At 40.1% G+C, this 23843-nt stretch overlaps 1 protein-coding gene and 1 long non-coding RNA gene across 7 annotated transcripts in view; one reads left to right on the top strand and one right to left on the bottom strand.

Moving 5' to 3' along the window:
* LOC309367344 overlaps nt 1-23843 on the bottom strand; it is a 217812-nt gene that overhangs the window by 19157 nt on the left and 174812 nt on the right. The window lies entirely within an intron of this gene.
* ROCK2 (Rho associated coiled-coil containing protein kinase 2) overlaps nt 1128-23843 on the top strand; it is a 53603-nt gene continuing 30887 nt past the window's right edge. For 5 of the 6 annotated variants that reach the window (XM_081905958.1, XM_081905960.1, XM_081905961.1 and 2 more), the window contains exons 1-6: nt 1128-1216; nt 2660-2760; nt 9743-9880; nt 11980-12240; nt 18338-18482; nt 20462-20600. In XM_081905958.1, the coding sequence (XP_081762084.1) occupies nt 2695-2760; nt 9743-9880; nt 11980-12240; nt 18338-18482; nt 20462-20600 (749 nt within the window). In that variant the 5' untranslated portion in view covers nt 1128-1216; nt 2660-2694. The remainder of the gene's footprint in view (nt 1217-2659; nt 2761-9742; nt 9881-11979; nt 12241-18337; nt 18483-20461; nt 20601-23843) is intronic. The other variant, XM_081905963.1, reaches the window with a different exon arrangement.

Below are 23843 nucleotides of genomic sequence, written 5' to 3' on the forward strand. Positions count from 1 at the left end.
GTATATATTTACTCAAAACTTTTGGGACCTACATCTGAAATAATTTAATTTTTCAAGCCCTAATTTCCCCTTCTACCACAGAAGACAAGAATATCACACCAATAGTTAACATTGGATTTTTAAAAAATTAATGTTAACACATGTGTGCAATATTTATGGCAGTATGTATTTAAATAGAATTTAAGTATGGCATAATAGAGAGAACAAGCAAATGTGTGGGACCCCAGAGAGGAGCTTATAATCACTTTACTGTTCCTCTGTCTTTTTTATTCCCATGTGGTGTTCCCAGTAACTTTTACTCAGAACCATGTTGCTCCTTTGATGTGAAGGCTCTGTTTAGTCACCTCATGCTAACTGTGTGTGTTACATGATGAATTGCATTGTGAGACCTGAATCAACCGTATATCAGACTTTTCAGTTGTTGTCTATGTGTTGGCAGCTTCACATCTAGGCTTCTACACTGGGTTGCAGGCAGGGCTGCCTTTTATTGACAGCTGCACCTAATACAGAATTCTGCAATTTCTCTATGGTCAGCAGTAGTGTGTAAAGAGTTTATTACTCCAATTCAGCTCATCTATAGGGACTTTTTGATACCTACCTTGTAAAGATAAATATTTATCTTATTCAAATATAAAGATCAGCCATCTCTCCCAATTCAGAGGTCATCAGTTAGCAATACTGAAAAACAAAAGAACATGCCATCCCTGTTTCATTTTTGTCAGAGTGGTTCTTCCACTTAGATGGTGTTTCAGTGTATGCTTAATCTGGTGTAGTCCTGTTAGGAATATTACAAATTGATCCAAAGATTATTTAATTTTATGTTCACTTTTCCATTCTCTGTCTTGCTTTGCAGTTTTGTTTTAAAATGACTTGTAAAATTAGGAGTTATTATTACATATATCTATCCTGGTCTGCTTTTGAAAAGTGTGAGATGTCTTTGCCCCAAGGAGGTTATATTTGCAATGTAAATGCTGCAAGAATTTATGTATAATTTATTCAGGTCTATTTGTAGTATGTACTTGACATTCCATGATGCTATATCTGTTCAAGTAATTGTGGAGTGGAAAAGGATAACTACTCTAAAATATAATTACAATTAACCTTATATATGTGTATGTTTGTGTTTTTTTATAGGATAGTTTGAATTCCTTAGTTCTTGATTTGGATTACCCAGCATTGAGGAAGAACAAGAACATAGACAACTTCTTAAACAGATGTAAGTTTCCCTTATATACAATACTTGTCATTGTTTTTTAATGTTAGGTGAAACTTTTTTATTCACCTGTCTGCCCAAGCTATATTAAAATTTTGAAAAAGGAGTTGTGCTGTTAACCATATTTGACAATACAATCTGCCAACTTCAATTTACCAAATTATAGTTTAGTATAACCCACACAAACATGAATGAGGTGCACTGAGTCTTAGATTCACTGTACTCTCCCTCTCCTCTTCCCGCACTTCTAGGAGCAGGACCTTTGAAGCTTTTGAAACCCTTGAGAAAAGTGTGCCCTTCAGTTGATAGGGTGGGAGCGTGCCATCAAATGCCCCCACCTCATGTGTCTCATTCAGGAAGTGCTCAGAAGTGTTGAAAACCTTCTCTTCTTTGTTCCTCTCCCCAGCCCAACTCTGCCACCATTGCCACTTCTGAAAACGACAGCACTGGTGGCAGCAATAGCAGGGGAGATTCCAGCCAAACTGCTCTCTGAAATGGTGCCTGCCCCACCCCCCTTAACATCACTCCAGCGATGCTTAAAGAGGGGGGAGATGCTGGTTCAGAGAGCGGTTGTGCTTTGCAAGTCTTCCACCCCACTGCTCTCTTGCTGACTGCACTGCCCACTCTGCCAAACTCTTGCCAGTCATTGTGGCCTCTGCCAGCCTCTCCAGTGCTGACCTCTGTTACCTGGCCACCTGCTCTCTCCCTCATTGGCCTCTACTGCACAGTCGGCCACCCAATAAATTTCTAGTACCACTAGTTTATTGCCACCCAATAAATTTCTAGTACCACCAGTCTGTGGCCACACAACCTGCAGTGTCATGACATTCTTAACAGTTTTATATTTTAGTTAGATATCATCTAGGTTGTATCCAACACTGAGCAATTGGATTGCCACTTGCTCAACTGGACTTCCCTTCCCTTTCCTCCCCCTTGTGCCCTCCATCTGCTCTAGAGTGCTTTCCAACCCTCTGGAGCAAATTTTGAGGGCATGCAAGAGGCTGCAGGTGGCAGAGGAGAAGGAAGAACACAGTTGGGCATACAGAAGTATGTTGTGCAAATGAGACTGCAGCACTGGATACAACCCATGCAGATACTTCCTATTTCATGTAGATAGAGGGGAGGAGAGAGAGGATGATATCCACTTGGTTATCTGGTGGACAGTGTCTGTTTGTGGATGGGGGGTGGCTGATTTCCATTGTCCCTGGCAGCCCCCCAGTGCCCTCTGAAAATTGTTCTGGAGGTTAATAACTATGATTAACTTGGGTTCATCAATTTCAGTGGGTCTGCTCTAAGTAAAAGTTAGCTGACTAGAATCCTGTAATTATTCTGTACAAAAGGCTTAAAATGGACAGAACCTTTTGTCAGCTTTTTCAAAACACATGACTGATTGTATTTGTATAAACTGTTTGTGTGCACTATAATGCCTTCTTTAAAAATTGTTAGATGAGAAAGTTGTGGAAAATATCCGTGGTCTTCAAATGAAAGCAGAAGATTACGATGTTGTTAAAGTGATTGGAAGAGGTGCATTTGGTGAAGTACAGCTGGTAAGAATTTACAGTCCTTATAAGACCTTTGAATTTGCGTTCAAGTTTAACTTGTTTGAAATACCTGGTATAGTTAGGCTCAATCTCCTTTACATTTATTGAACACACCATTTAAGAACATGTTCTGGCTTCCTGATATTCTCTCCCCCCCCCCCTTACTCTATCTTCTGTTTGCATGGTGAGTGGATTTCCAGTGATGAAATGACAGGGCTTTTGCATCCTGTTTATTGGTAGCTCAAAGCATGAAGTGGGATACACACCCACACCCACACCCACCCACACCAGACAATCTAATCCAATCCCAGATATTAGTTAAATGATATGTCATTGTCTCTTGATAGTAGGGGGTAAACCCCCACCCATTCTTGGGCATTTACTTAGTTGTGGAAGGTAAACGGCATTTCACGCTGGCCACGTGACCCGGAAGTGTCTTCGGACGGCGCCGGCTCCCGGCCTCTTAAGTGAGATGAGCACACAACCCTAGAGTCGGTCACGACTGGCCCGTACGGGCAGGGGTACCTTTACCTTTAATAGCTTGTTTGTTTTAACTTCATGGAGAATAATAATAAACTAAGAGCTTCCCACAGTCTCAGTCAGTCTAACTAATCATCTGAAAGTTGTAGCCTTAATAATATAAACAGTATTAAGTGACCCTGTGTATACATGGTGTGTCACCATTAATCTTGAGTCCTACTTAAAATTTTGACTTACATTAAGACCTAACAAATGTACATCTGCAAGATGTCTTTCCCCAGATCACCCTCTCAATCCAGCAATGCTTCTAAATCAGCAAATGTATGCTGGCACCTTCACAAGTTGGCTACATGAGTACCTTTTCCTTGTATACAGGGTTGTTGCAGCCAAGAGCATGTTAGGCAAAGTAGCATTTTCAAAAGGAGGCTAGGAAATGAATTCCTGCATATGTGCACTAGCTGGTGTGGGACAATTATTGAACAGTCTCCAGTAATGTACAAGTATGGGAATGTCCCATTTAACTCAGTAGGCATGCACAGGATTGTCCTGTACATGGCAAAAGCTGCTCACTGATACCCATGCAATTTTGTGATTCTCCCCACATTTTGTTTCAGCAATTGTTCCATTAGTGTAGTAGGAAAATCTTTAAAAAGCCCTTTTAACTGGTTCAAAAAAATAGCATTTTTATTTTACTGTTGTCTGGGTATGCCTCTCTGTTGAATATTCAAAGTTAACATCCGACTAGTCATGTCAGGGGAAAGTCAAACATTTTCTTGAAAACCATGCAGTGAAGGTCCTTTGTATAATCTCAAAAGTGTTTACTAAGAAACAAGTTAATTGAAATTGAAACAGTTTAAAGAAGTGAACATGTGTGTTACTCCTGCATATTCCTCCTCCTCGCTAAGAACTGCCAATATATTTGTTGCAAGTCCTTCCACTGCCCTGCTAGCAGACCACTGACCATGCAAGACTGTGCCTCTGTTCTTCTTTTTACTTGATAACCTTTCCAAAATAACCCAAAGTCTTCAAAAACTTGGTGATTGCTGCTTAATGTAAATTGAGCAAGTTTGCCCAGTTACTCACACATCAGCTTCTGAGGTGCAGATCTTTTCTTCTTCTGTGCAGTGTACATGGTTATAATACCTTGTTGCTTATACAGTTGTACAATGCTGTAGCTGAGCAATGCCTCTCTGCAGGTAAACAAATGAGGAAATACGCCTTCAGGAGAAGGTTAAACAAACAAATTGCAAAGGTATTGGTCCTTTCCTGGTTAGGTTACAATATGCTTTAATCCATATATGTCTAATGTTGAAAAACTTAAAACAATCTCTTATCTATAGCATATTTCTCAGTGTATGTCTTTTGTAAGATATTTAACAGTTTGTCTTTTCCAATATACAAGGCTGCTTAAGCTGCAACTGAGGAACAATTCTTAGTTGCCACCCATCTAGAATACAGTGGTACCTCAGGTTACATACGCTTCAGGTTGCATACGCTTCAGGTTACAAACTCCGCTAACCCAGAAATAGTGCTTCAGGTTAAAAAATTTGCTTCAGGATGAGAACAGAAATCGTGCTCCGGCGGCATGGCAGCAGCAGGAGGCCCCATTAGCTAAAGTGGTGCTTCAGGTTAAGAACAGTTTCAGGTTAAGAACAGGCCTCCGGAACGAATTAAGTACTTAACCCGAGGTACCACTGTATTTATTCTGAATGTGTCCGCAATAACAATTGTCTACGATAATTAGAATTTACTAGTCACTAGTAATGGGACAAACAAAGCCCATTGCTCAGTGCTACAATACCCAAGTGCCTGGTAACTAGTTGGCTGTCACGTACTTGGGACTTTGGCAGTTGGGTGTGACATAATAATGAGATCAGGTAATTGACAGGTGGGTTGTCCTTCTCACCTGTTAAGAGTTGGCCAGTAGGGTGGGGAAAGATAACTATTTCGTCCACCGGAACAACAAGCTTCCCCACTCTTGTACTAGTGTCATCAAACACCAATTTGGTTTCATTGCAATCGAAAGGGGGTGGGAAATAATTGAAAAACATTGAAAATTGATTATCCCCCATGAGAATAGTTATTTTCATATCCTGCCTTCTTCCAAACAGGTGCAAAGTGACATTTTTAGCACAATCACCCACTTAGGTAGATTTAGCTGAAAGACAGTGGCTTGCCTAATGCCAACCAGTTAAGCAATTAATCTAATTTTTGACACTTTGCAACAATATTAATATAGTTGTCACTGTGAATATTCCATGAGTAATAGTGGAGATGTGGAGATGATCTGTAGGGATTTGTGGCTCTTATAGCATCTTCATAGTATTGTGCAACTTTGAAGTTCTGTCAGTCTGTATTACTTGTTCGTATGTCTGGGGTAGGAATCAGTAAGCAATTAACCATTATTTCCATTTGAGGTGACTTTGTAATTAATTTTATAGGAGTGATCTGGCATGGAACAGGATGGGTTGTTGGAAGGGGAGAACAAGCTTTTAAAAAAGATGGTGGAAGAACTTTAAAGAGTTCTTCTATCCCATTTGAGCAAGAGCTTCTAACTTGTTTAAGTACAATACTTAATGGTACAGCAGAATAGGCACTCTAGAACCAGTTAACATCTCAAATGTGCTTTATAAAAAATTTGCCCTTTCACTTAAAAATGAAGTGTTGTTTTAACATTGCATGAATTGAAAATTCCATTAATAGTGCATAAAGCACTTGTGGATATTAACAGCACAATCCTGTTTGTTTTCAATGTGACTTCCTCCCAGTATAAGTTTGCTTTTTAGGAGAGTTTAATAAATCATAATTATCATCACCAGATAGCGGCATTACAGTTGTTCAAAGCACTTAACAAACATTATTCACACTCTTGGCCGCTTGCCTTGTAATACCTTAAAAAATGCTATCACAGTCAACTAGGCTGCTTTCATGAAATGAATTAATGTCATTTCCTTTTTGCGTAGAGTGTTATTGATGAATCAATCAACTACTTAATCAAGCGACTGAATATTGGATGATGCATGTGAATGGAAACTACTTCAGGGTTTTTATTTAATCAGTTCATCTCAAGGGACCAGTTCTGGTTTTCCAGAAATCATAGAATCATAGAGTTGGAAGAGACCACAAGGGCCATCGAGTCCAACCCCCTGCCAAGCAGGAAACACCATCAGAGCACTCCTGACATATGGTTGTCAAGCCTCTGCTTAAAGACCTCCAAAGAAGGAGACTCCACCACACTCCTTGGCAGCAAATTCCACTGTCGAACAGCTCTTACTGTCAGGAAGTTCTTCCTAACGTTTAGGTGGAATCTTCTTTCTTGTAGTTTGGATCCATTGCTCCGTGTCCGCACCTCTGGAGCAGCAGAAAACAACCTTTCTCCCTCCTCTATGTGAAATCCTTTTATATATTTGAACATGGCTATTATATCACCCCTTAACCTCCTCTTCTCCAGGCTAAACATGCCCAGCTCCCTTAGCCGTTCCTCATAAGGCATTGTTTCCAGGCCTTTGACCATTTTGGTTTCCCTTCTCTGGACACGTTCCAGTTTGTCAGTGTCCTTCTTGAACTGTGGTGCCCAGAACTGGACACAGTACTCCAGGTGAGGTCTGACCAGAGCAGAATACAGTGGCACTGTTACTTCCCTTGATCTAGATGCTATACTCCTATTGATGCAGCCCAGAATTGCATTGGCTTTTTTAGCTGCCGCGTCACACTGTTGGCTCATGTCAAGTTTGTGGTCAACCAAGACTCCTAGATCCTTTTCACATGTACTGCTCTCAAGCCACGTGTCACCCATCTTGTATTTGTGCCTTTCATTTTTTTTGCCCAAGTGCAATACTTTACATTTCTCCCTGTTAAAATTCATCTTGTTTGTTTTGGCCCAGTTCTCTAATCTGTCAAGGTCGTTTTGAAGTGTGATCCTGTCCTCTGGGGTGTTAGCCACCCCTCCCAGTTTGGTGTCATCTGCAAATTTGATCAGGATGCCCTTGAGTCCATCATCCAAGTCGTTGATAAAGATTTTGAATAAGACCGGGCCCAAGACAGAACCCTGTGGCACCCCACTAGTCACTCTTCTCCAGGATGAAGAGGAACCATTGATGAGCACCCTTTGGGTTCGGTCAGTCAGCCAGTTACAAATCCATTGAGTGGTAGCATAGTCAAGGCCGCATTTTACCAGCTTCTTTACAAGAATATCATGGGGCACCTTGTCAAATGCCTTGCTGAAATCAAGGTAGGCTACATCCACTGCGTTCCCTTCATGTACCAGGCTTGTAATTCCGTCAAAAAACGAGATCAGGTTAGTCTGACATGACTTATTTTTCAGAAATCCATGCTGACTATTGGTGATCACAGCATTCCTTTCTAGGTGCTCACAGACTGTTTGCTTAATGATCTGCTCCAGAATCTTCCCTGGTATTGATGTCAGACTGACTGGGCGGTAATTATTTGGGACCTCTCTTTCCCCCTTTTTGAAAATAGGGACAACATTTGCCCTCCTCCAGTCTGCCGGGACGTCGCCTGTTCTCCAGGAATTCTCAAAGATGACTGCCAGTGGTTCTGAGATCACACCTGCCAGTTCTTTTAATACTCTTGGATGCAGTTCATCTGGCCCTGGAGACCTGAATACATCTAAACTAGCCAAGTATTCTTGTACTATCTCCTTAGTTATTCTGGGCTGTGTTTCCTCTGCTGAATCATTTGCTCCAAATTCTTCAGGTCGGGCATTGTTTTCTTTATCGGAGAAGACTGAGGCAAAGAAGGCATTGAGGAGTTCAGCCCTTTCTGTGTCCCCTGTTTGCATTTCACCATCTTCTCCTCTGAGTGACCCTACAGTTTCTTTGTTCTTCCTTTTGCTACGAACATACCCATAAAAGCCTTTTTTGTTGCTTTTAACCTCTCCAGCAAGCCTGAGTTCATTCTGTGCTTTAGCTTTTCTGACTTTGTGTCTACACGTGCTGGCTATTTGTTTGAATTCCTCTTTGGTGGTTTCCCCCCTTTTCCATTTTTTGTACACATCCTTTTTTAATCTGAACTCAGTTAAAAGTTCTTTAGATAGCCACCTTGGCTTCTTTAGGCACCTTCCATGTTTCCGTCTCATTGGTATTGCCTGAAGTTGTGCTTTTACTATCTCCCTCTTAACAAACTCCCAGCCATGATGAACTCCCTTTCCTTTTAGTATTACTGTCCATGGGATCTCACCCAGCACTTCCCTAAGTTTTATGAAGTCGGCTTTCTTAAAGTCAAGAAATTGAGTCCTAGTATGCTTGGCTGCTCCTTTCCGCTGTAGAAGAGCATGATCACTCGGGCCTAATGATCCTTCCACTTCTACCCCACTAACCAGGTCATCAACATTGGTTAGGACCAGAAGGACCAGAAAGGTTTAATTCAGACTTCAACAGTGCAAAAGAGAGCTTCACCTAGTATCTATGTTGGTTCTACATGATTAGATTGCAATCCCATACAATTCTCAGCAAATGTCACTGCGAACTTTCTTTGTAATGTATTTCATGTATATCATGCATGAGAAAAGGTGTGGAAAAGTCCAAAAGGGTCTTAAAAACAAGGAGGCTGTAAAAGGCAAGAAAAAAAATCCCTTTAAAAGGAACATTTTTGCTGAAATTAATAAATGAATAAAAAGTCTTTAACAAACATAAAGCCTACAGCAAGCCAAGCAAAGAGGAGTATGAAGAACTAATTGAAAAACTAATAACCCTTACATTATTTTTCACTAGCAGAAAAGGTTGGAGAGAGAGAGAGCCATTAATTTTTGGGCAGTGAGTTTGAGGTCTTTTTCAAAACTTCCTCTTACTACTTGCCTTTGTCAAAAGGAGGTGGCAAGTCACCAGGGCAAGGGGAAGGACCATAGCTCAGTGACAGAGCATCTGCTTTCCGTGCAGAAAATCCCCCGCATCTCCAAGTAAGGCTGGGAATGACCCCTGTCTCAAGTCACCAGGGCAGATGGCATTCATCCCAATGTCTTAATGCAACTTACAACTTAAAACCAGTGCCTTAGAAAAGGATTGTAAGGCAGAGACCTCTATTTTTAAAAAGCAGCCATGGTAAATCAGAAAATTGCAGTCCTATATAATATGAGCTGCCATGGTTACAGTGCAAAGAGATGAGTTTTAGCATTTTAAAATAAATATAATGGATTTGATTTTTGCAGAAAGCTTCTGACTCCCTTCATCCTATGTGGCTCACTGTGGCTCTTTCCTGCTTGAGCACATTATGGTAACCAGGGTGCAAATGCAGCCAGAATATATTGCTGATAGTTGTTTTTAAAATTTTTGTATGCTGCTTAGTGAAATGTTTCTATTAGGCAACTCATATATGAAATAAATGGTCCAAGAAGTAGAAATAGATATACTCTGATTTTTATTATTGATCGAAGTGGATTCAGATTTCTATGTCATGGATACCAAGTCACACAGACAAAAATACAAAGGATTTCATTTAAATCCTGTAAGGTCTTGATAAAGTAAGTAACTTCTTTTTCTTTGATCAACAGGTTCGCCATAAAGTAACTCAGAAGGCTTATGCAATGAAACTTCTTAGTAAATTTGAAATGCTCAAAAGATCAGATTCAGCCTTTTTCTGGGAGGAGAGAGATATAATGGCCTTTGCCAACAGTCCATGGGTAGTTCAGGTAAGGTTTTTTGTGATTAAAATTCTGTGGTAGTTTGAGGTGACGTTTAAATAAGCATTGAGGTTTTAAATTGATAGTGTTGTGTCCTTTATGTTGATTTCACATTTTGGATTTGTAGTTTAGAATCTTAAGAACTTTATTCTTTTCTCCATCTTAAAGATTAACTGCTAATGCGAGACTCTTTCAGATTTAATTACAGTGGTACCTCGGGTTACAGACGCTTCAAGTTACGTGTTTTCAGGTTGCTTACCGTGCTGAACCCAGAAGTACCGGAACGGGTTACTTCTGGGTTTTGGCGCTTGTGCATGTGCAGAAGCACCAAATTGCGACCCACACGTGCACAGACGCTGTGGGTTGTGAATGCTGCAGGTTGTGAATGTGCCTCCCGCACAGATCACATTTGCGACCTGAGGTTCCACTGTACTTGATTTTGATTTTAAACATACCTGCTACTGTCAGTGTTCAATGTGATGTTCAAACAAATTATGTTGCGTTGAAAATGGTTCACCCTCCCATCAGAAAGTTTAATTCTGTCATATGTGCAGCACAGTGTAAAATTGCTTATATGTGTTTTTGTTGTGTAGAAGCTGACAGGAATATATGAAATTGGCTTGTAGTTACAGATGTGAAGTTGTTAGAAGGTAAAAATTTAATCTGGAAGGGGCAATTTTTGTTACAACAGTGTATATACCATTGACCTTCAGTGGGTGTGCAGGAAGAGTACCATTTAACAGTTTTCTCTGGGGAAGTAAAGCACCCATTGGTATCAACAGGCTACTACACAGAAAAGTTGTGGTTTCAGGAATATAATTCAATTACTGGCATTAGCAACTTTTTGCTGGGCAAAAGAAGGCTCTGCCCAGGTGCTTGAGCCTCAGTGCTCTTGCTACTTCCATGGAAATGGGTTCTGCTTTCTCTTCACTTGAGGCTAACTAAATGGTATACAGTCGTACCTTGGCTCCCAAATACCTTGCGAGTTGAACGTTTTGGCTCCCAAATGCCGCAAACCCGGAAGTGAGTGTTCCAGTCTGTGAATGTTCTTTGGAACCCGAATGTCCGACGCTGTTTCCGCGGCTTCCGATTGGCTGCAGGAGCTTCCAGCAGCCAATCGGAAGCTGCGCCTTGGTTTCCGAACGTTTTGGACGGACTTCTGGAATGGATTCCATTTGACTTCCAAGGTACCACTGTATATTATTAGGAAGTGTAATTTTAAAAAATCAAGCCTTTGTAATGAATCATAGTACAACCGGCAGACTATCATATGAAGCTTCTCTTGTTTATTGTCAAAACAAAGCATGTAAACTACAATCAAGGCTCAGTGATGTTACAGTTTTGCTTATTATAAGGATTGAAATGTCTTTGTGATTTTAATCACCACTTGCCATATAAGTTGCGTGGAGAGCTTGCAAAGCTTCCTACACTTTCCAATAGTGGGTGCACTTTGCACATCTTTTACTGTAGGGTTTTATCAGCAGGTAGTGTACCCAAAGGCCGCAACTCCCTAAATTACTTCTGATTGGTTTTTGAATTAGAGAAACATATTTGTCCAATCATACATTTTGTATTATTACACTATTTGAGGCAATCAGAAGGTAAACTTGAGGGAATACTATTGCTTGCATTCTCCCTCCTGCTGTATGGATTTGCTATTGTATCTACCAATGTAGTGGAGGCAGTGGGAAATGGAAGTGAAGGAGGAGGAGGATGGGAATTGGGTTTGTGGAAAAGAAAATCTTGTATGTGAACCAAAGAGTTGCAAGTATGGTGTTGGCCCTTTCCTAATGTGCCTGTGAGTAGATGTCAGTTCTGATGCTGCCTTGTCAGAGGAAGGATACTTACTTGTTTCTCAACAGTACTGTACTTGACTTTCTCTTGAAATGTTTTGGTGAGCCATAAGAGATGTGTTTCATCAGTGATAAACTGAATTATTCTGGAACTCCTTAAAGATCTGCTACAATTATTGTATCATACCAAAACTATTCTTAAAAGGCAGGGGGAAAAGCTGCTCTAGTTGCCATAAATTCACTGGAATTCAACAGATTGTGGCAAATTGCCCGGTTTTGTGAAGTCTTTATATCTGTCCATCTTTCTGGGTGCAGCTTTTTAGTGCCTTTCAAGATGACCGATACCTTTACATGGTCATGGAATACATGCCAGGTGGAGATCTTGTCAACCTCATGAGCAATTACGATGTGCCTGAGAAGTGGGCCAAATTTTACACTGCTGAAGTCGTCCTTGCTCTTGATGCAATTCATTCCATGGGCTTGATACATAGAGACGTGAAACCTGACAACATGCTTTTGGATAAATATGGACACCTGAAGCTTGCAGATTTTGGTACTTGTATGAAAATGGATGAAGTAAGTATGTGGTTCATTATGTGTGCTTCTAAAATAATATGCACTATATTGAGGTAATTTTAACTGTGCCATAGACACAGACACAGCATGGTGCTGTGGCTAAGATAATTTGTGCCGAGTCTCCTGTTTAGTTCTTAACCTTTGCTGTCAACTCACAAGGTAACCTCAGCCAAGCTACTATCTCTCAGTAGTATCTACCTTGAAGATTGAGAAAGAAGGCATGTTGGTGTGCACATTCAGGATATGGTTTTATTTTTCAGGTTTGAACTCCAGGTCTAAACCTCCATCTCTTTTTAAGAAAGGCAAGAAAATTATAAATGACTCTTTGTGAGGAAAGACCTATTGCTTTACCATTTGCTGATAGTTTTCATAATACCTTAGGGAACATTAATTACAAAATAGAAGGCTGTCTGATGACAGGCCCAGAGACTGGCTTAGGGAAAGTAAGGGATTATGTGGATGTGGCACCTATCTTTCCAACAGGTTGTCTTACATAGGTCATGGCTTTTCAGAAAAATCTGTTAATTTGAAACAGATTTTATCTCTGGTATCACTTTTGTAATCTCATTGGGCACTTTTTAGAAACAATGGTGTTAAGTGGTATATAAATTTTTGAGTAATTGTGCATTAGAAACTCTCACAATGTGCAGCTCTTTACCATCACAGTTATGGTACAAACTACACACAGGGAATTCTTCCTTCTATGTGTGAGTTGTATAGAAAGGAGAATAGGATGCTTTTCATAATAGGCACTCCTTTTTCCCACCCACCCCGTTTTAGAAGCAGCAATCTCTTGTTTTGCTTGCCTGCCCTCATTGCAAACAATTGCTGCTTCAGCTTTTCTTTTTCTCTTTCCCTGGCTGCTTTGCCAATCTTTGTGAGTTGGTGGTTTTTAAATGCATGAACAAGACATCTCCTTAATAGAACATAGTTAGGGGTAGCCACCTGGAGAGGCTGCAAGGAAGCATATTTATTTGACTACACCACAGGGGGTGCACATAAATAAAGAAAACAAACTTATAATAAAAATTATACCAAATTAAAATTACAACAGCAGCAACATCCTAACACCACAGTAAAGCAGGGGAGATTACGGTAATCAAAACCCACCCCATCTACATCCAAAAAGTTGGCAGAAGAGGTGGTTCTTTAGCTGTCATCTAAAAGAATGGAATGAAATGACAGGATGCACCTCAGTGGGAGGAGAGTTGCAAATATGTAGAGCCACCATTCAATAGGTTCTTCCTAAGGCACTCCTTGTGTATCAACCAGTGCTGGAACCATTAGGAGGGACAAATTTTCTGATCTAAGTAGATGAACAGGTCAGTGCAGGAAAAAGCACTCTTTCAAGTTCTACAGCACCACATGGAATGGAGTAGAAAGTACCTCTCTACAGTTTGCTCTACTTCATGAGTTACAGGTTCAGGAATGCTTACAATTAAAGCCCTGCTAACTACTTTGAAATAAATTTTCATTCATTAACTATTAGTGCTTTAATAGTGACCATGAATGGATTAAAACTGTTGCTGGTGAAAGAAAAGGAAAATGTTTCAGCAGAGTGATCTGTTTATCTAGTGAAATGGAAAATATTTTATTATTCTTGCTGTATAGAGTCAGGTTACAACTGAATTTTAAGTGCTTGATTTGGAAATGAGCTTTTTTATAGTGGAACCTAACTTCTAAATAAGTGTGCCTATTAGGGTGGGTGTGAACTCAATAGCAAACATGTACAAAATTGAGCAACCGAGATAGCACCTGAGTTCAGTGTCTATCTCTTGTGTTAATGTTTGCTTCCTAATGAGCACAATAACTTGCATGTATTTACTGCTTATAATAATCAAACCCATAGCATCCTCTAGTGGTCTTCAGATGACTTACTTTAAAATTTAAGATCAAATAAATCAAGCATACTTATTTGAAATAAAACATTTTCACCATTTAATTTGTAAGCACTTACACGCTTATTCCTGTGTATTCCCATTGATTCTAATTTGGAATAAATTTCAAAATATATTCTACTTATTTCATGCTATTCAGCTGTGTCCTTAATCAGACATTAGCAATCATCAACAAAAGGCTAGTAGGGGAGAAAAATCTGACAAAACGGCATTTGCAAAATTTGAGCCAGTTCTAAAAATGTGGATGTGGGCTAGGGCAGTGCTTTTATGACTAATGCGCCAAATAAATATTTTTAAAGTATGGATAAAGCTAATAGACATAACAGATTTCTTAACATGCAAACAAAATATTTTTTACTTACTAATGCACCTTAGCAGTCCACACGCAGTCCACAAAGTTCTGTGAAAATTCCTTATGTCTATCTAAAATACAGTTGACATTTTGGCTTATTGTGGGATGAGGTACTGGTGCAGATGGAAAATCAAACAATCACTGTCTACTTGGATCTGTGGATTAGGCCAGTACCAGTATTTGTGATGCTGAGTGGGTCTTGCACCCACTCTACTCCCACCCCTGTAATTTTTGAGTTTTACTACTGTTCTTGCTATGTGGAAAGTTATAGAATCACAGAACTGTAGCGTTGGAAGGGACCCCAAGGGTCATCTAGTCCAACCCTTTGCTATGCAGGAAACTCATCTAAAGCATCCAAAACAGATGGGCATCCAGCCTCTGCTTAATTAGACCTATGCCCTGTTCTTCTGTAGAATTGCTCAGAGTGGTTTATAAATGTTTTTCAGGCAGCCTCCTATTGAATCAGTTTCATGAGCCACCCCTGCTCAGCACCAGCAATATAACTATGTCATGTGGCATACTCTGGGCTTTTCTGAGAACCATAACTACATGATGGTTCCTTTATTCCATTGTTTCAGTGTAATAATTCAAGCCTCATATCTCTTTAATGACATTATAGCAATAAATGACATTATAGCAATACATATCAGTAATATATGCATAAAATGGTTGCTTTGGTAAATCTTGATGATAATCAACATGATACTTAAATCAAAGAACTGTTTACCAACTATCTTGGTAAAATTAGGCTAAACATTAGATGGCCTATGGTTCCAGGCTTCGCTTTGCTTCTAACGGTGCAAAAACTAGCTTACTTTGCATTTCTTATGGTACAAAATCTGTGATCAATCTGTCAACTGGGTAGACTCACAACCTTGATGGAGACACACCAAACCCTTTGTCTGCACTACAGCATCACACCTCTTTCTCTGAATCTGTGTCTGGAGTGTTCAAATTTTGTTTTTCTTGGGTTAAATATGGAAAAGAAACTTAATTACACATAGTTAACAGTGGCATGCCAATTTTGTAATCCCATTATTGATGACTTCTAAAGATGCAATTGATGTAGCGATTCAGCCTATTCAATTACTTTATTTTGCATAGAATTGGACACCCTGCTAGTAAGAATCTGGAGCACCTCCAGATCATGTGTAGTTTTCTTGAACAACAGGGAAGCATCACAGCTGTGTAAATACAATACTTTTGATGAGATGTTCCCCATAAAACATTCTTTTTAGTGTCTAATATTTTTGTAACTACATGTTACTTATTAGTATGCCTTTATCACTGACATCTTAAATACATTTATTTTCTTGCCCAAAATGATCTGTCTGCTAAAAGAATAAAAAACAGCACCTCTAGTGGTTACTGCAGTTCAGAAACAAATTTTGACTACTGCATATTTGCTCTTACATTGTGTTATTGGTCAGCAAACCTTTGAAACCCTTGGTTTCACTCATACACCCTTACATTGAGCTTGCTTCATAGTTGCAGCCTCACAAGTAGATGGCCATTCCTAATGTTTTGTAAACCACCCTGTGATTCCTGGATGAAGGGCAGTATAGAAATTTAATAAATAAATAAGTGTAACCATATCAGTGGAGTGCAACATAATAAGCCATTTTGTGAGAACAACTTACTTGAGTTACACAACGCCAACATAGCACCCTTTATTTTGGGGGTTGCATAACTAAGGGAATATCTTACTGAACCACCTGGTGAGTATTTGTATTAGGTTTCAGTACATGGATCTACTTGCTGGGTTGCCCTATAAGTATTTGTCCCAGTGTAGCCGCTTAACCATCTTGTAATGAGTCATCCTGCTATATAGTGTAACATGAAACATGGATGATTCTAGTAAAGAATTCTAGAACCAGGAGGTGTCTAACTTTACATGCTTAGGAGTAGGGAGTTCAGATTGACTGAGGAACTGGGAGAAAAATAAGTAAAGAATTAGAACCTTAAATTAAATGCTTTATTTTCTCTACAAAGTATGGTACTAAAAAATAAGGAGCTAAGGCTGTTGAAAGGTGGATTTTCCCATTTTTCTTCAGATTGGAACCCCACTTTTGACCCTTCAAACATTGCTGGGTTTGAACAAAATCAATTCCAGCCAACTTGGCCAGTGGTTAGGGATGATGGAAATTACAGTCCAGCAGCATTCGCAGAATGACAAGTTCCCTACCCATGTCTTAAGATAGCACTGTTTGTATGACCCAGATCTCCTCAAACGCTAAACAGTAAAGAACTTCAACTCATTATTTGCTACTCCTGGGGCAATGAAGTGAGCTTTCGCTGTGTATTAGTATTAGCATTTATGAACAGAAAAGCATTTCATAAAATTAGTATGAGCACAATCCACTTGCATTGCTCAGAAGATCCTGCTTCCTCATTTTCTTCACCTTTTCCTCACTCTCTCCACTTGTGGGTATATACAGGTAGCATGATGATACCTGCATGTGGGAGTATGGTGTGTGCGAACCTCCTGTGTTCCCATGAATCCTTTCTTCCCTATGCCTTGCAAATTACTTAATGCTGCTTCTACTTGCTATGGTTAATTGAAAACAGAAGCAAAAGCTTCCACTCTCCTCTTGCAAATATACTGAGAAGGTGTTAGCACAGCAGCCTGAAGCTTGCACAAATTTGTGCCCATAATGATGAAGCATAGCTTATTGTTTGCCTTCTTTTGCCTGTTGTTTTTGTTTGGAATGTGTGTGTCCTTGCTTGTGTTTGGTGGTAGTTTTTTGGGTATGTGTGAGTTTTGTTGCCTGTTTTTAGAGGCGTGTTGAATGTTTGTTTTGCTTATCTTTCATTTTGGGGTGTGAGGCTGAGTGTTGCCTGTAGTTTGGGAGTGGGGGTATTTTGGAGCATTGCAAGTTTTTCTGCCGTGAAATTGGTATTTTGAGGAGGCCAGTGCAGTCTCCATGACATTCACCTCCAAAAAAGAATGGAGATTCCTGGTTTAGTGCTGCATCTGAACTAGGCCAATATAGGGGGTAAAGAGCATAAGGAGACTGGAAGCGGGGAAGATCCATGAAGTTTAACTTTGATGAATATGCAAATACTTCATAGTGCTGTTAATTAGAATTTATATCACAGTTCCAAAACACTTTGTATCTAGTATTTGAAGATATTATCATTATCAGAAAATATTAGAAAAATCTTTCCAAGGTGGGCTAGTAATTTAAAAAAAAAAAACCCATTGCATATGTGGGGCTGAAGCTGAGAGATGCTGAGTTGATGGCAGAGGTAAGAACTAAACCCAGGATTTCTGGTTCACAACTGAAGCTCTTAGCCACTACATAACAGTAGCATTGAACAGAAATATTACTGAAGTATTAAATCATATAGAAAGACATGCTTGCTTTCAAGTTCTATATTTGCTGCATAGTTTATCTTGCGAACTTCTAAGACCTGCTTTGCTGGAGCACAGAAAAAGCAATAAAAACTGGACTATGTTATTCAGTCTAAACAGAGGTGTGCCTATATATTGTCTTCTGCTGATTTAGGACCAGCTCCAAATCTCTCTTGCAATTTATTGCAGAGACTTCCAGTAGATTCTGTGCCCATGAATCGGACATAACATACATTCCCAGCTTTTGCTTACTTTGTCTGGCTCCAAGATTAACTCCTTCAGCTCCCTCAACAAGCTTTCTTTATACTTGTGGCATGAATTTCATAAGAGAACTTATAAATGGGTAATGACAGTGTTGTAGAGTAAGTGCAGTTAGCAGCCTTAAATTCATAGCTGCTTAAGAACTATATTTTAAAAATAGATTAAATTAGCATTCTTGCCTAAATCTAGCGGCTGTTCTGTTTAATTGTTGCATTTTATCTGGTTATATAGACAGGGATGGTGCGCTGTGATACAGCTGTCGGAACACCAGACTACATATCACCTGAAGTATTAAAATCACAAGGTGGTGATGGTTATTATGGAAGAGAATGCGACTGGTGGTCTGTAGGAGTTTTTCTCTATGAAATGCTAGTTGGTAAGTAGTGATTTCCTCTTGTATTCCCTCTAGTACCTTGATTTCAAAAGTTTGTGCATCACCACGTACAGTGGTGCCCTGCAAGACGAATGCCTCGCAAGACGAAAAACCCGCTAGACGAAAGGGTTTTCCGTTTTTTGAGCTGCTTCGCAAGACGAATTTCCCTATGGGCTTGCTTCGCAAGACGAAAACGTCTTGCAAGTTTGTTTCCTTTTTCTTAACACCATTAATACAGTTGCAACTTGACTTTGAGGTGCAACTCATAGAACGCAGTGTACATAGTAGCCTTTTTTGGGGTTTTTAAAGACTTTGGTGATTTTTGAAGCTTTTCCAAAACTTCTTTTGCAGCCATTTGGTAAGTTAAGCTTTTACTGTAAAACTTTTTTTGGGGGGGGTGGATTTTGGGTTGGGGTGTTTGGAATTCAAGGACTTGGTGTTGGGGAGGGGTTTGCAAGAATCTGGAAGCTTGTGTTTTTTCCCCTGCATTTTTATGATTTTCTGTGACCATTGGGCCACTCTGCTGTTTTTTTTAAAAAATTCTGGATTTGAATTTCTGTGTGCTGGGTGGCTGGGGGAACAGTTGGGGAGGGGTTTGCAAGAATCTGGAAGCTTGTGTTTTTTTCCTGCATTTTTATGATTTTCTGTGACCATTGGACCACTCTGCTGTTTTTTTAAAAAAATTCTGGGTTTGAATTTTGAAATGCTCTTTACAGTATGTGTGACTTTAAAGAGCACTTAATAAACTCTTGTACCAAATTTGGCTTTGTTTGGACTTTTTTTGACCATAGGAACGCATTAATTGATTTTCAATGCATTCCTATGGGATTTCGTGCTTCGCAAGACGAAAAATTCGCTAGACGAAAAAATTCGTGGAACGAATTAATTTCGTCTTGCGAGGCACCACTGTAGGTTATTGATTCAGTAAGAGCTCGGTGGCCCCTGAGTGAATCTAGTTCCGGTTACACTTCTCATATCAGAGCCTGAGTTCCCACAACATGAGGTGGGCCTCCCATGGAAGACATGGAGAGTTGCTATGGAGACTACCTGGCGTCCAACTTTCCTGTTTTGTAACTGCTATTGCAATGGAAAGTGATGCTGCTCCCCAAATCAGTTGTGGTAACATGGTCAGCCATTTACCATCCCGGTTGTTACGTTTCTTGAGGGATATTGAATGATGGTACCTTGGGAATATTCATAGCTATGCCCCACATATATTCTTTCCTTGGGTTAAGAAGCATAATTACAGTGAAGGACATGCTCTGGAGCCATTTTCTGTATAGCAGGCCCACCTCTAACAAAAATCACATGTTTCTGAGACCAAAAATTAAGTTCTATGTGCAATTGAAGAAAGACCCATCAAATACTTGATATAATTTTTTATGTGTTGGGTGTGTTGAGTTTATATTTTGTATGTACAGAAAGCTGTAGAACCAGGAGATACATTTTGTGCTTATCAGGAATATATAAGAACATTCCTTTGCACAAAACACTAAATTATGGTTAGCATTATATGCAAAAGCTTTGCATGAACCTTGAACTTACTCTTCTCCCTCCCCTCCCCTTCTTTTCTGCAGCTGTGAGAATGAAAATAGAATCACATTTTCTGCTTTTACATTAATCAGGTTTCCTTCTTGTGCCCAAACTCAGGGAAGTTATGGTTGGTGAACAAGCCAGTATCATATGGCATAGGTTGAGTTTGGCTTGTTTGAACTAACAAAAGAGTATACAGAGTTGTTCTGATTTCAGACTCTTAACAGGGAACTCTGCTTCATTTAAAAGCAGACGCAGTCTCCTCTTGTGTGGGGAGGGTTGGAGCACATGAGCCTATAATTCTAAACCATAGTTTTAGTGTGGCTGTAGGTGTTTGTTTTGAACCTTTGTACATAGGAGTCTCTGTTTTTGTCTCAAGTTTTTTTTAACTGTTTTTGCCTTTAGTAATCAACTTGCATTAGCTAATGTTTATGCATATTTAATTTCAGGAGATACTCCATTTTATGCTGATTCATTGGTGGGAACATATAGTAAAATAATGGATCACAAGAATTCATTACATTTCCCAGAAGATGTTGAAATCTCGAAGCAAGCAAAGGACCTTATTTGTGCCTTTTTAACAGACAGGTATGTAAACATAGATTTTTCTCGCCATAAAATCCTTTCCCTAAATTACTGTAACAGAATATGTTTTCAGAAGAATTTTCTTGAGGTCCAGTACAGTGAGCGCAACCAATCTGATTTCATGCCTTACCCAAAGTCAGACTAAAATGTTAAAAACAAAAATTTCTGAAGTTCAAGCAGCACTTACTATATTCAACTTCCATAGCCAAATTTTGAGTGAGGAGAGAATCATAAATCATATACATACATATTCCCGTGGCAGGGATGTAAACGACGTTTTCATGCTCTCATCTTCTGTCACAGTGTCCTGTTGCACCAGAAGCAGTTTAGTCATGCTGGCTTCACGACCTGGAAAAGCTGTCTGCTAACAAATGCTGGCTCCTTCAGCATGAAAGCGGAGATGAGTGCCACACCCCATAGTCAAAGTCGACTGGGCTTAACTGTCCAGGGGTCCATTACCCTTTACCATATACATAGAGCATTAAATGAATCATAAACATAAAGCTGTTCTTCAATAGAGGGCCTTCCTGTCTGAAAGACCTGCATGGGATTCAGATAGTTTAAAGACAGATGGGTTGCAAGTGCTTCCCCTGCTTTTTTGGTTCTTACAGGGCTAGAATGTTCCTTCCTTTTCAGGACTGTTCTCCTTTCACCCTCAGCATTGACCACTGATGTATAGCAGATAGAGCTCATGACTTTTCTTGGTCAGTTATATTGAAGGTTTCTCTGTCCCTCAGTGTTAGAAACAGAGATATGAAAACTAGGAGCTAAATGGCACCTTAAACCTAGGTTATGGGTGCAACAACAGAATGTCTAGGCACACTTTTTTATAACAAGAATACAAAGCCGAAAATGAATGAACTGCAGCTTGAATATTATGTTCATTTTTCACATGGTCTAGTCCTTCCCCTGCCCACCGCCCTAATATTCCTAGGAGCGTTTCTTCTCCAGTCTTAAGAAAGCAGCTGGAAGTGGGGAGGCAGAAAAAGGTCCTCTTTCCTTCCACTGCAGTTTTTAACTGAAATCTTAGAAGCAGTACTGTGCCCAGAGCTCAGAAACTGCTCGCACTAATGAAATTCCCTGTCACAAGATGCACCTAGAACAATGGGAGTTTCGAAGAGAAGAAATCTTTGACATTTTGTGAAGTGTGGGAGCATGTTCTGTATCCTTGACCTTAGCAAGTCACCTATTGCCTAGCATACACATACAAGCTCTGAGAAATTATATTGGGGTTACTGAGCATCTTACATCTCCCCTACACCCCATGATCATAATTCTCTTGCCCCCCTTCCCAGATCAGTGGAATCCACATATCCTTTCCCCATATCTCTCAAGGGCTGGGGAGAGGGAGGAATATCTGTTCTTCCCTCCTTCATTTGCTCATTTAAAGAAATGGGTGGCATAGTGTTGGGAGTAAAGTCCTTAAACTAGGTTTGGTAGCAGCATTCAAGTGAGTATAGTCAGCTACCCTCCACTTTCTAACAGAGAACAAATTTGCGCCATAATCTCTGCCGTGCTCCATCACATTGCCTGGCTTTTGCAGGGGGTTGGAGAAGGCGATAGCTTGGCTTGGGTTTGTTTTTGGTTGCTCCCAGGGATTAGGACCAAAGACATGCAGTGCAAATCTATAAGAAAAAGGATTTAGACTCAACATTATGAAGAATTTCTTGATTGTATGAGGTATTATTCTGTCCCACTATCTCAGAAGGTGGTGGACTGTACTACATGTGAGATTTTTAAGCAGAGGCTGGCTGGCTAGGAAAGCTGTAGTCATGAAATTCCTGAATCGGCAGGGAGTTGGACTAGGTGACCTTTGGCTTCTCTTATTACTCTGATTCTACAGTTCCCTAAGCATTATTTGCTGAATGCTGATCAGATCAGCCCACCATACCTTGGCCACAGCTGCTTTCTGTGGCCTGTTAAATTAGGGGAGGGTCAGGAGGAGATCACTGTGGCTGTTCTTTATGTCTTTCTTTCCCCTGTTGGGAAAGTTAGTTTCCCTTTCCCCTTCTGGCCAACCAGTTTGCATTATTAGGCATTCATGCAGAAGCAGACCAAGATGCAAAATTTGAAAACTAAACAAACTCACTTTCTGTTGCCCTCTTCTGGACTATTCTTGACAGTCAAGTCAATATTAAATTTAATTATTTGCACCTTGTAATTTGCTTAAATCGTAAGAGATGTAAAAAACAAAACACAAAAAAACACAAAATGAAATAGAAGTGAAATAAATATCTGTCTATTGGCCTCAGCAGTGTTCCAAAAAGGATTCCATCTACTGAGTAATCATGCAGGCAGCTCAAGAGGATTTGGGTGGGTGGGGGTACATTAGTTTCCCCCCTGTTTTAAATGCAAGGAAAAGCCAAAGATTGGGAAAGGATATACAGTATTTTTCGCCCCATAGGGCGCACCTAGATTTTTTGGGGGGGAAATCAAGGGGGAGAAATTTATTTCCCCCCCCAGCCGCGGGGCTGGGGCAGGGGAAGCCCGAGCTTTAAAAAACGCACCTACCGTAGTTTTTAGAGGAGAAAAAAAGCACCCCGCTGCCCTGCAGAGGCTTTGCGCAGCCACCCCCAAGCTAGAAGAGGGAGATGGAGCACTCCGTCTCCCTCTTCTGCCTTCAGCGGCTTGCCCCGCTGTCCCCCGAGCTTGTGGGGCTGCCCGATATCTGCACAAAGCCCAGGATGCAGGCTGCTAGCCGCGGAGCTCCCAAGGCTTGCGGATAGCTTCCTGAAGCCTGGAGAGTGAGAGGGGTCCATGCGCACCGACCCCTCTCGCTCTCCAGGCTTCAGCGAAAGCCTGCATTCGCCCCATAGGACACACACACATTTCCCCTTCATTTTTGGAGGGGAAAAAGTGTGTCCTTTAGGGTGAAAAATACGGTATATAAGAAGAGCTTTTGGATTATTTAAGAATACTCTGGCTTTCTTTTCTCCTCCACCCCAATTTTTGTGTGTGCTTTCCTGTTCATATTAAACATGGTGCTCAGTGTATTTATTTAAAACAGAGCATCTTATTATATATACAATTGCCACTGAAGCACTTAAAGTGACAAGGGGCAAGTATCTATCCTGTGCCTTATTAGTTCTCGTACGAAAGTATGTTCTTACGTGAGCCTTTAACAACACAAAAAATGTTTTGAAAAGAAATGAGTTTGCTTTGTATATAGTGGCTTCATTATACATTTTAGGAAAAAATGTGCATATGTGTACGGGTGTTTTTAAATTGGAGGCAAAGGATACAGTT

Source organism: Podarcis melisellensis (assembly GCF_964234715.1).
Source record: "Podarcis melisellensis genome assembly, chromosome: 3".
NCBI classification, from domain to species: Eukaryota; Metazoa; Chordata; class Lepidosauria; order Squamata; family Lacertidae; genus Podarcis; species Podarcis melisellensis.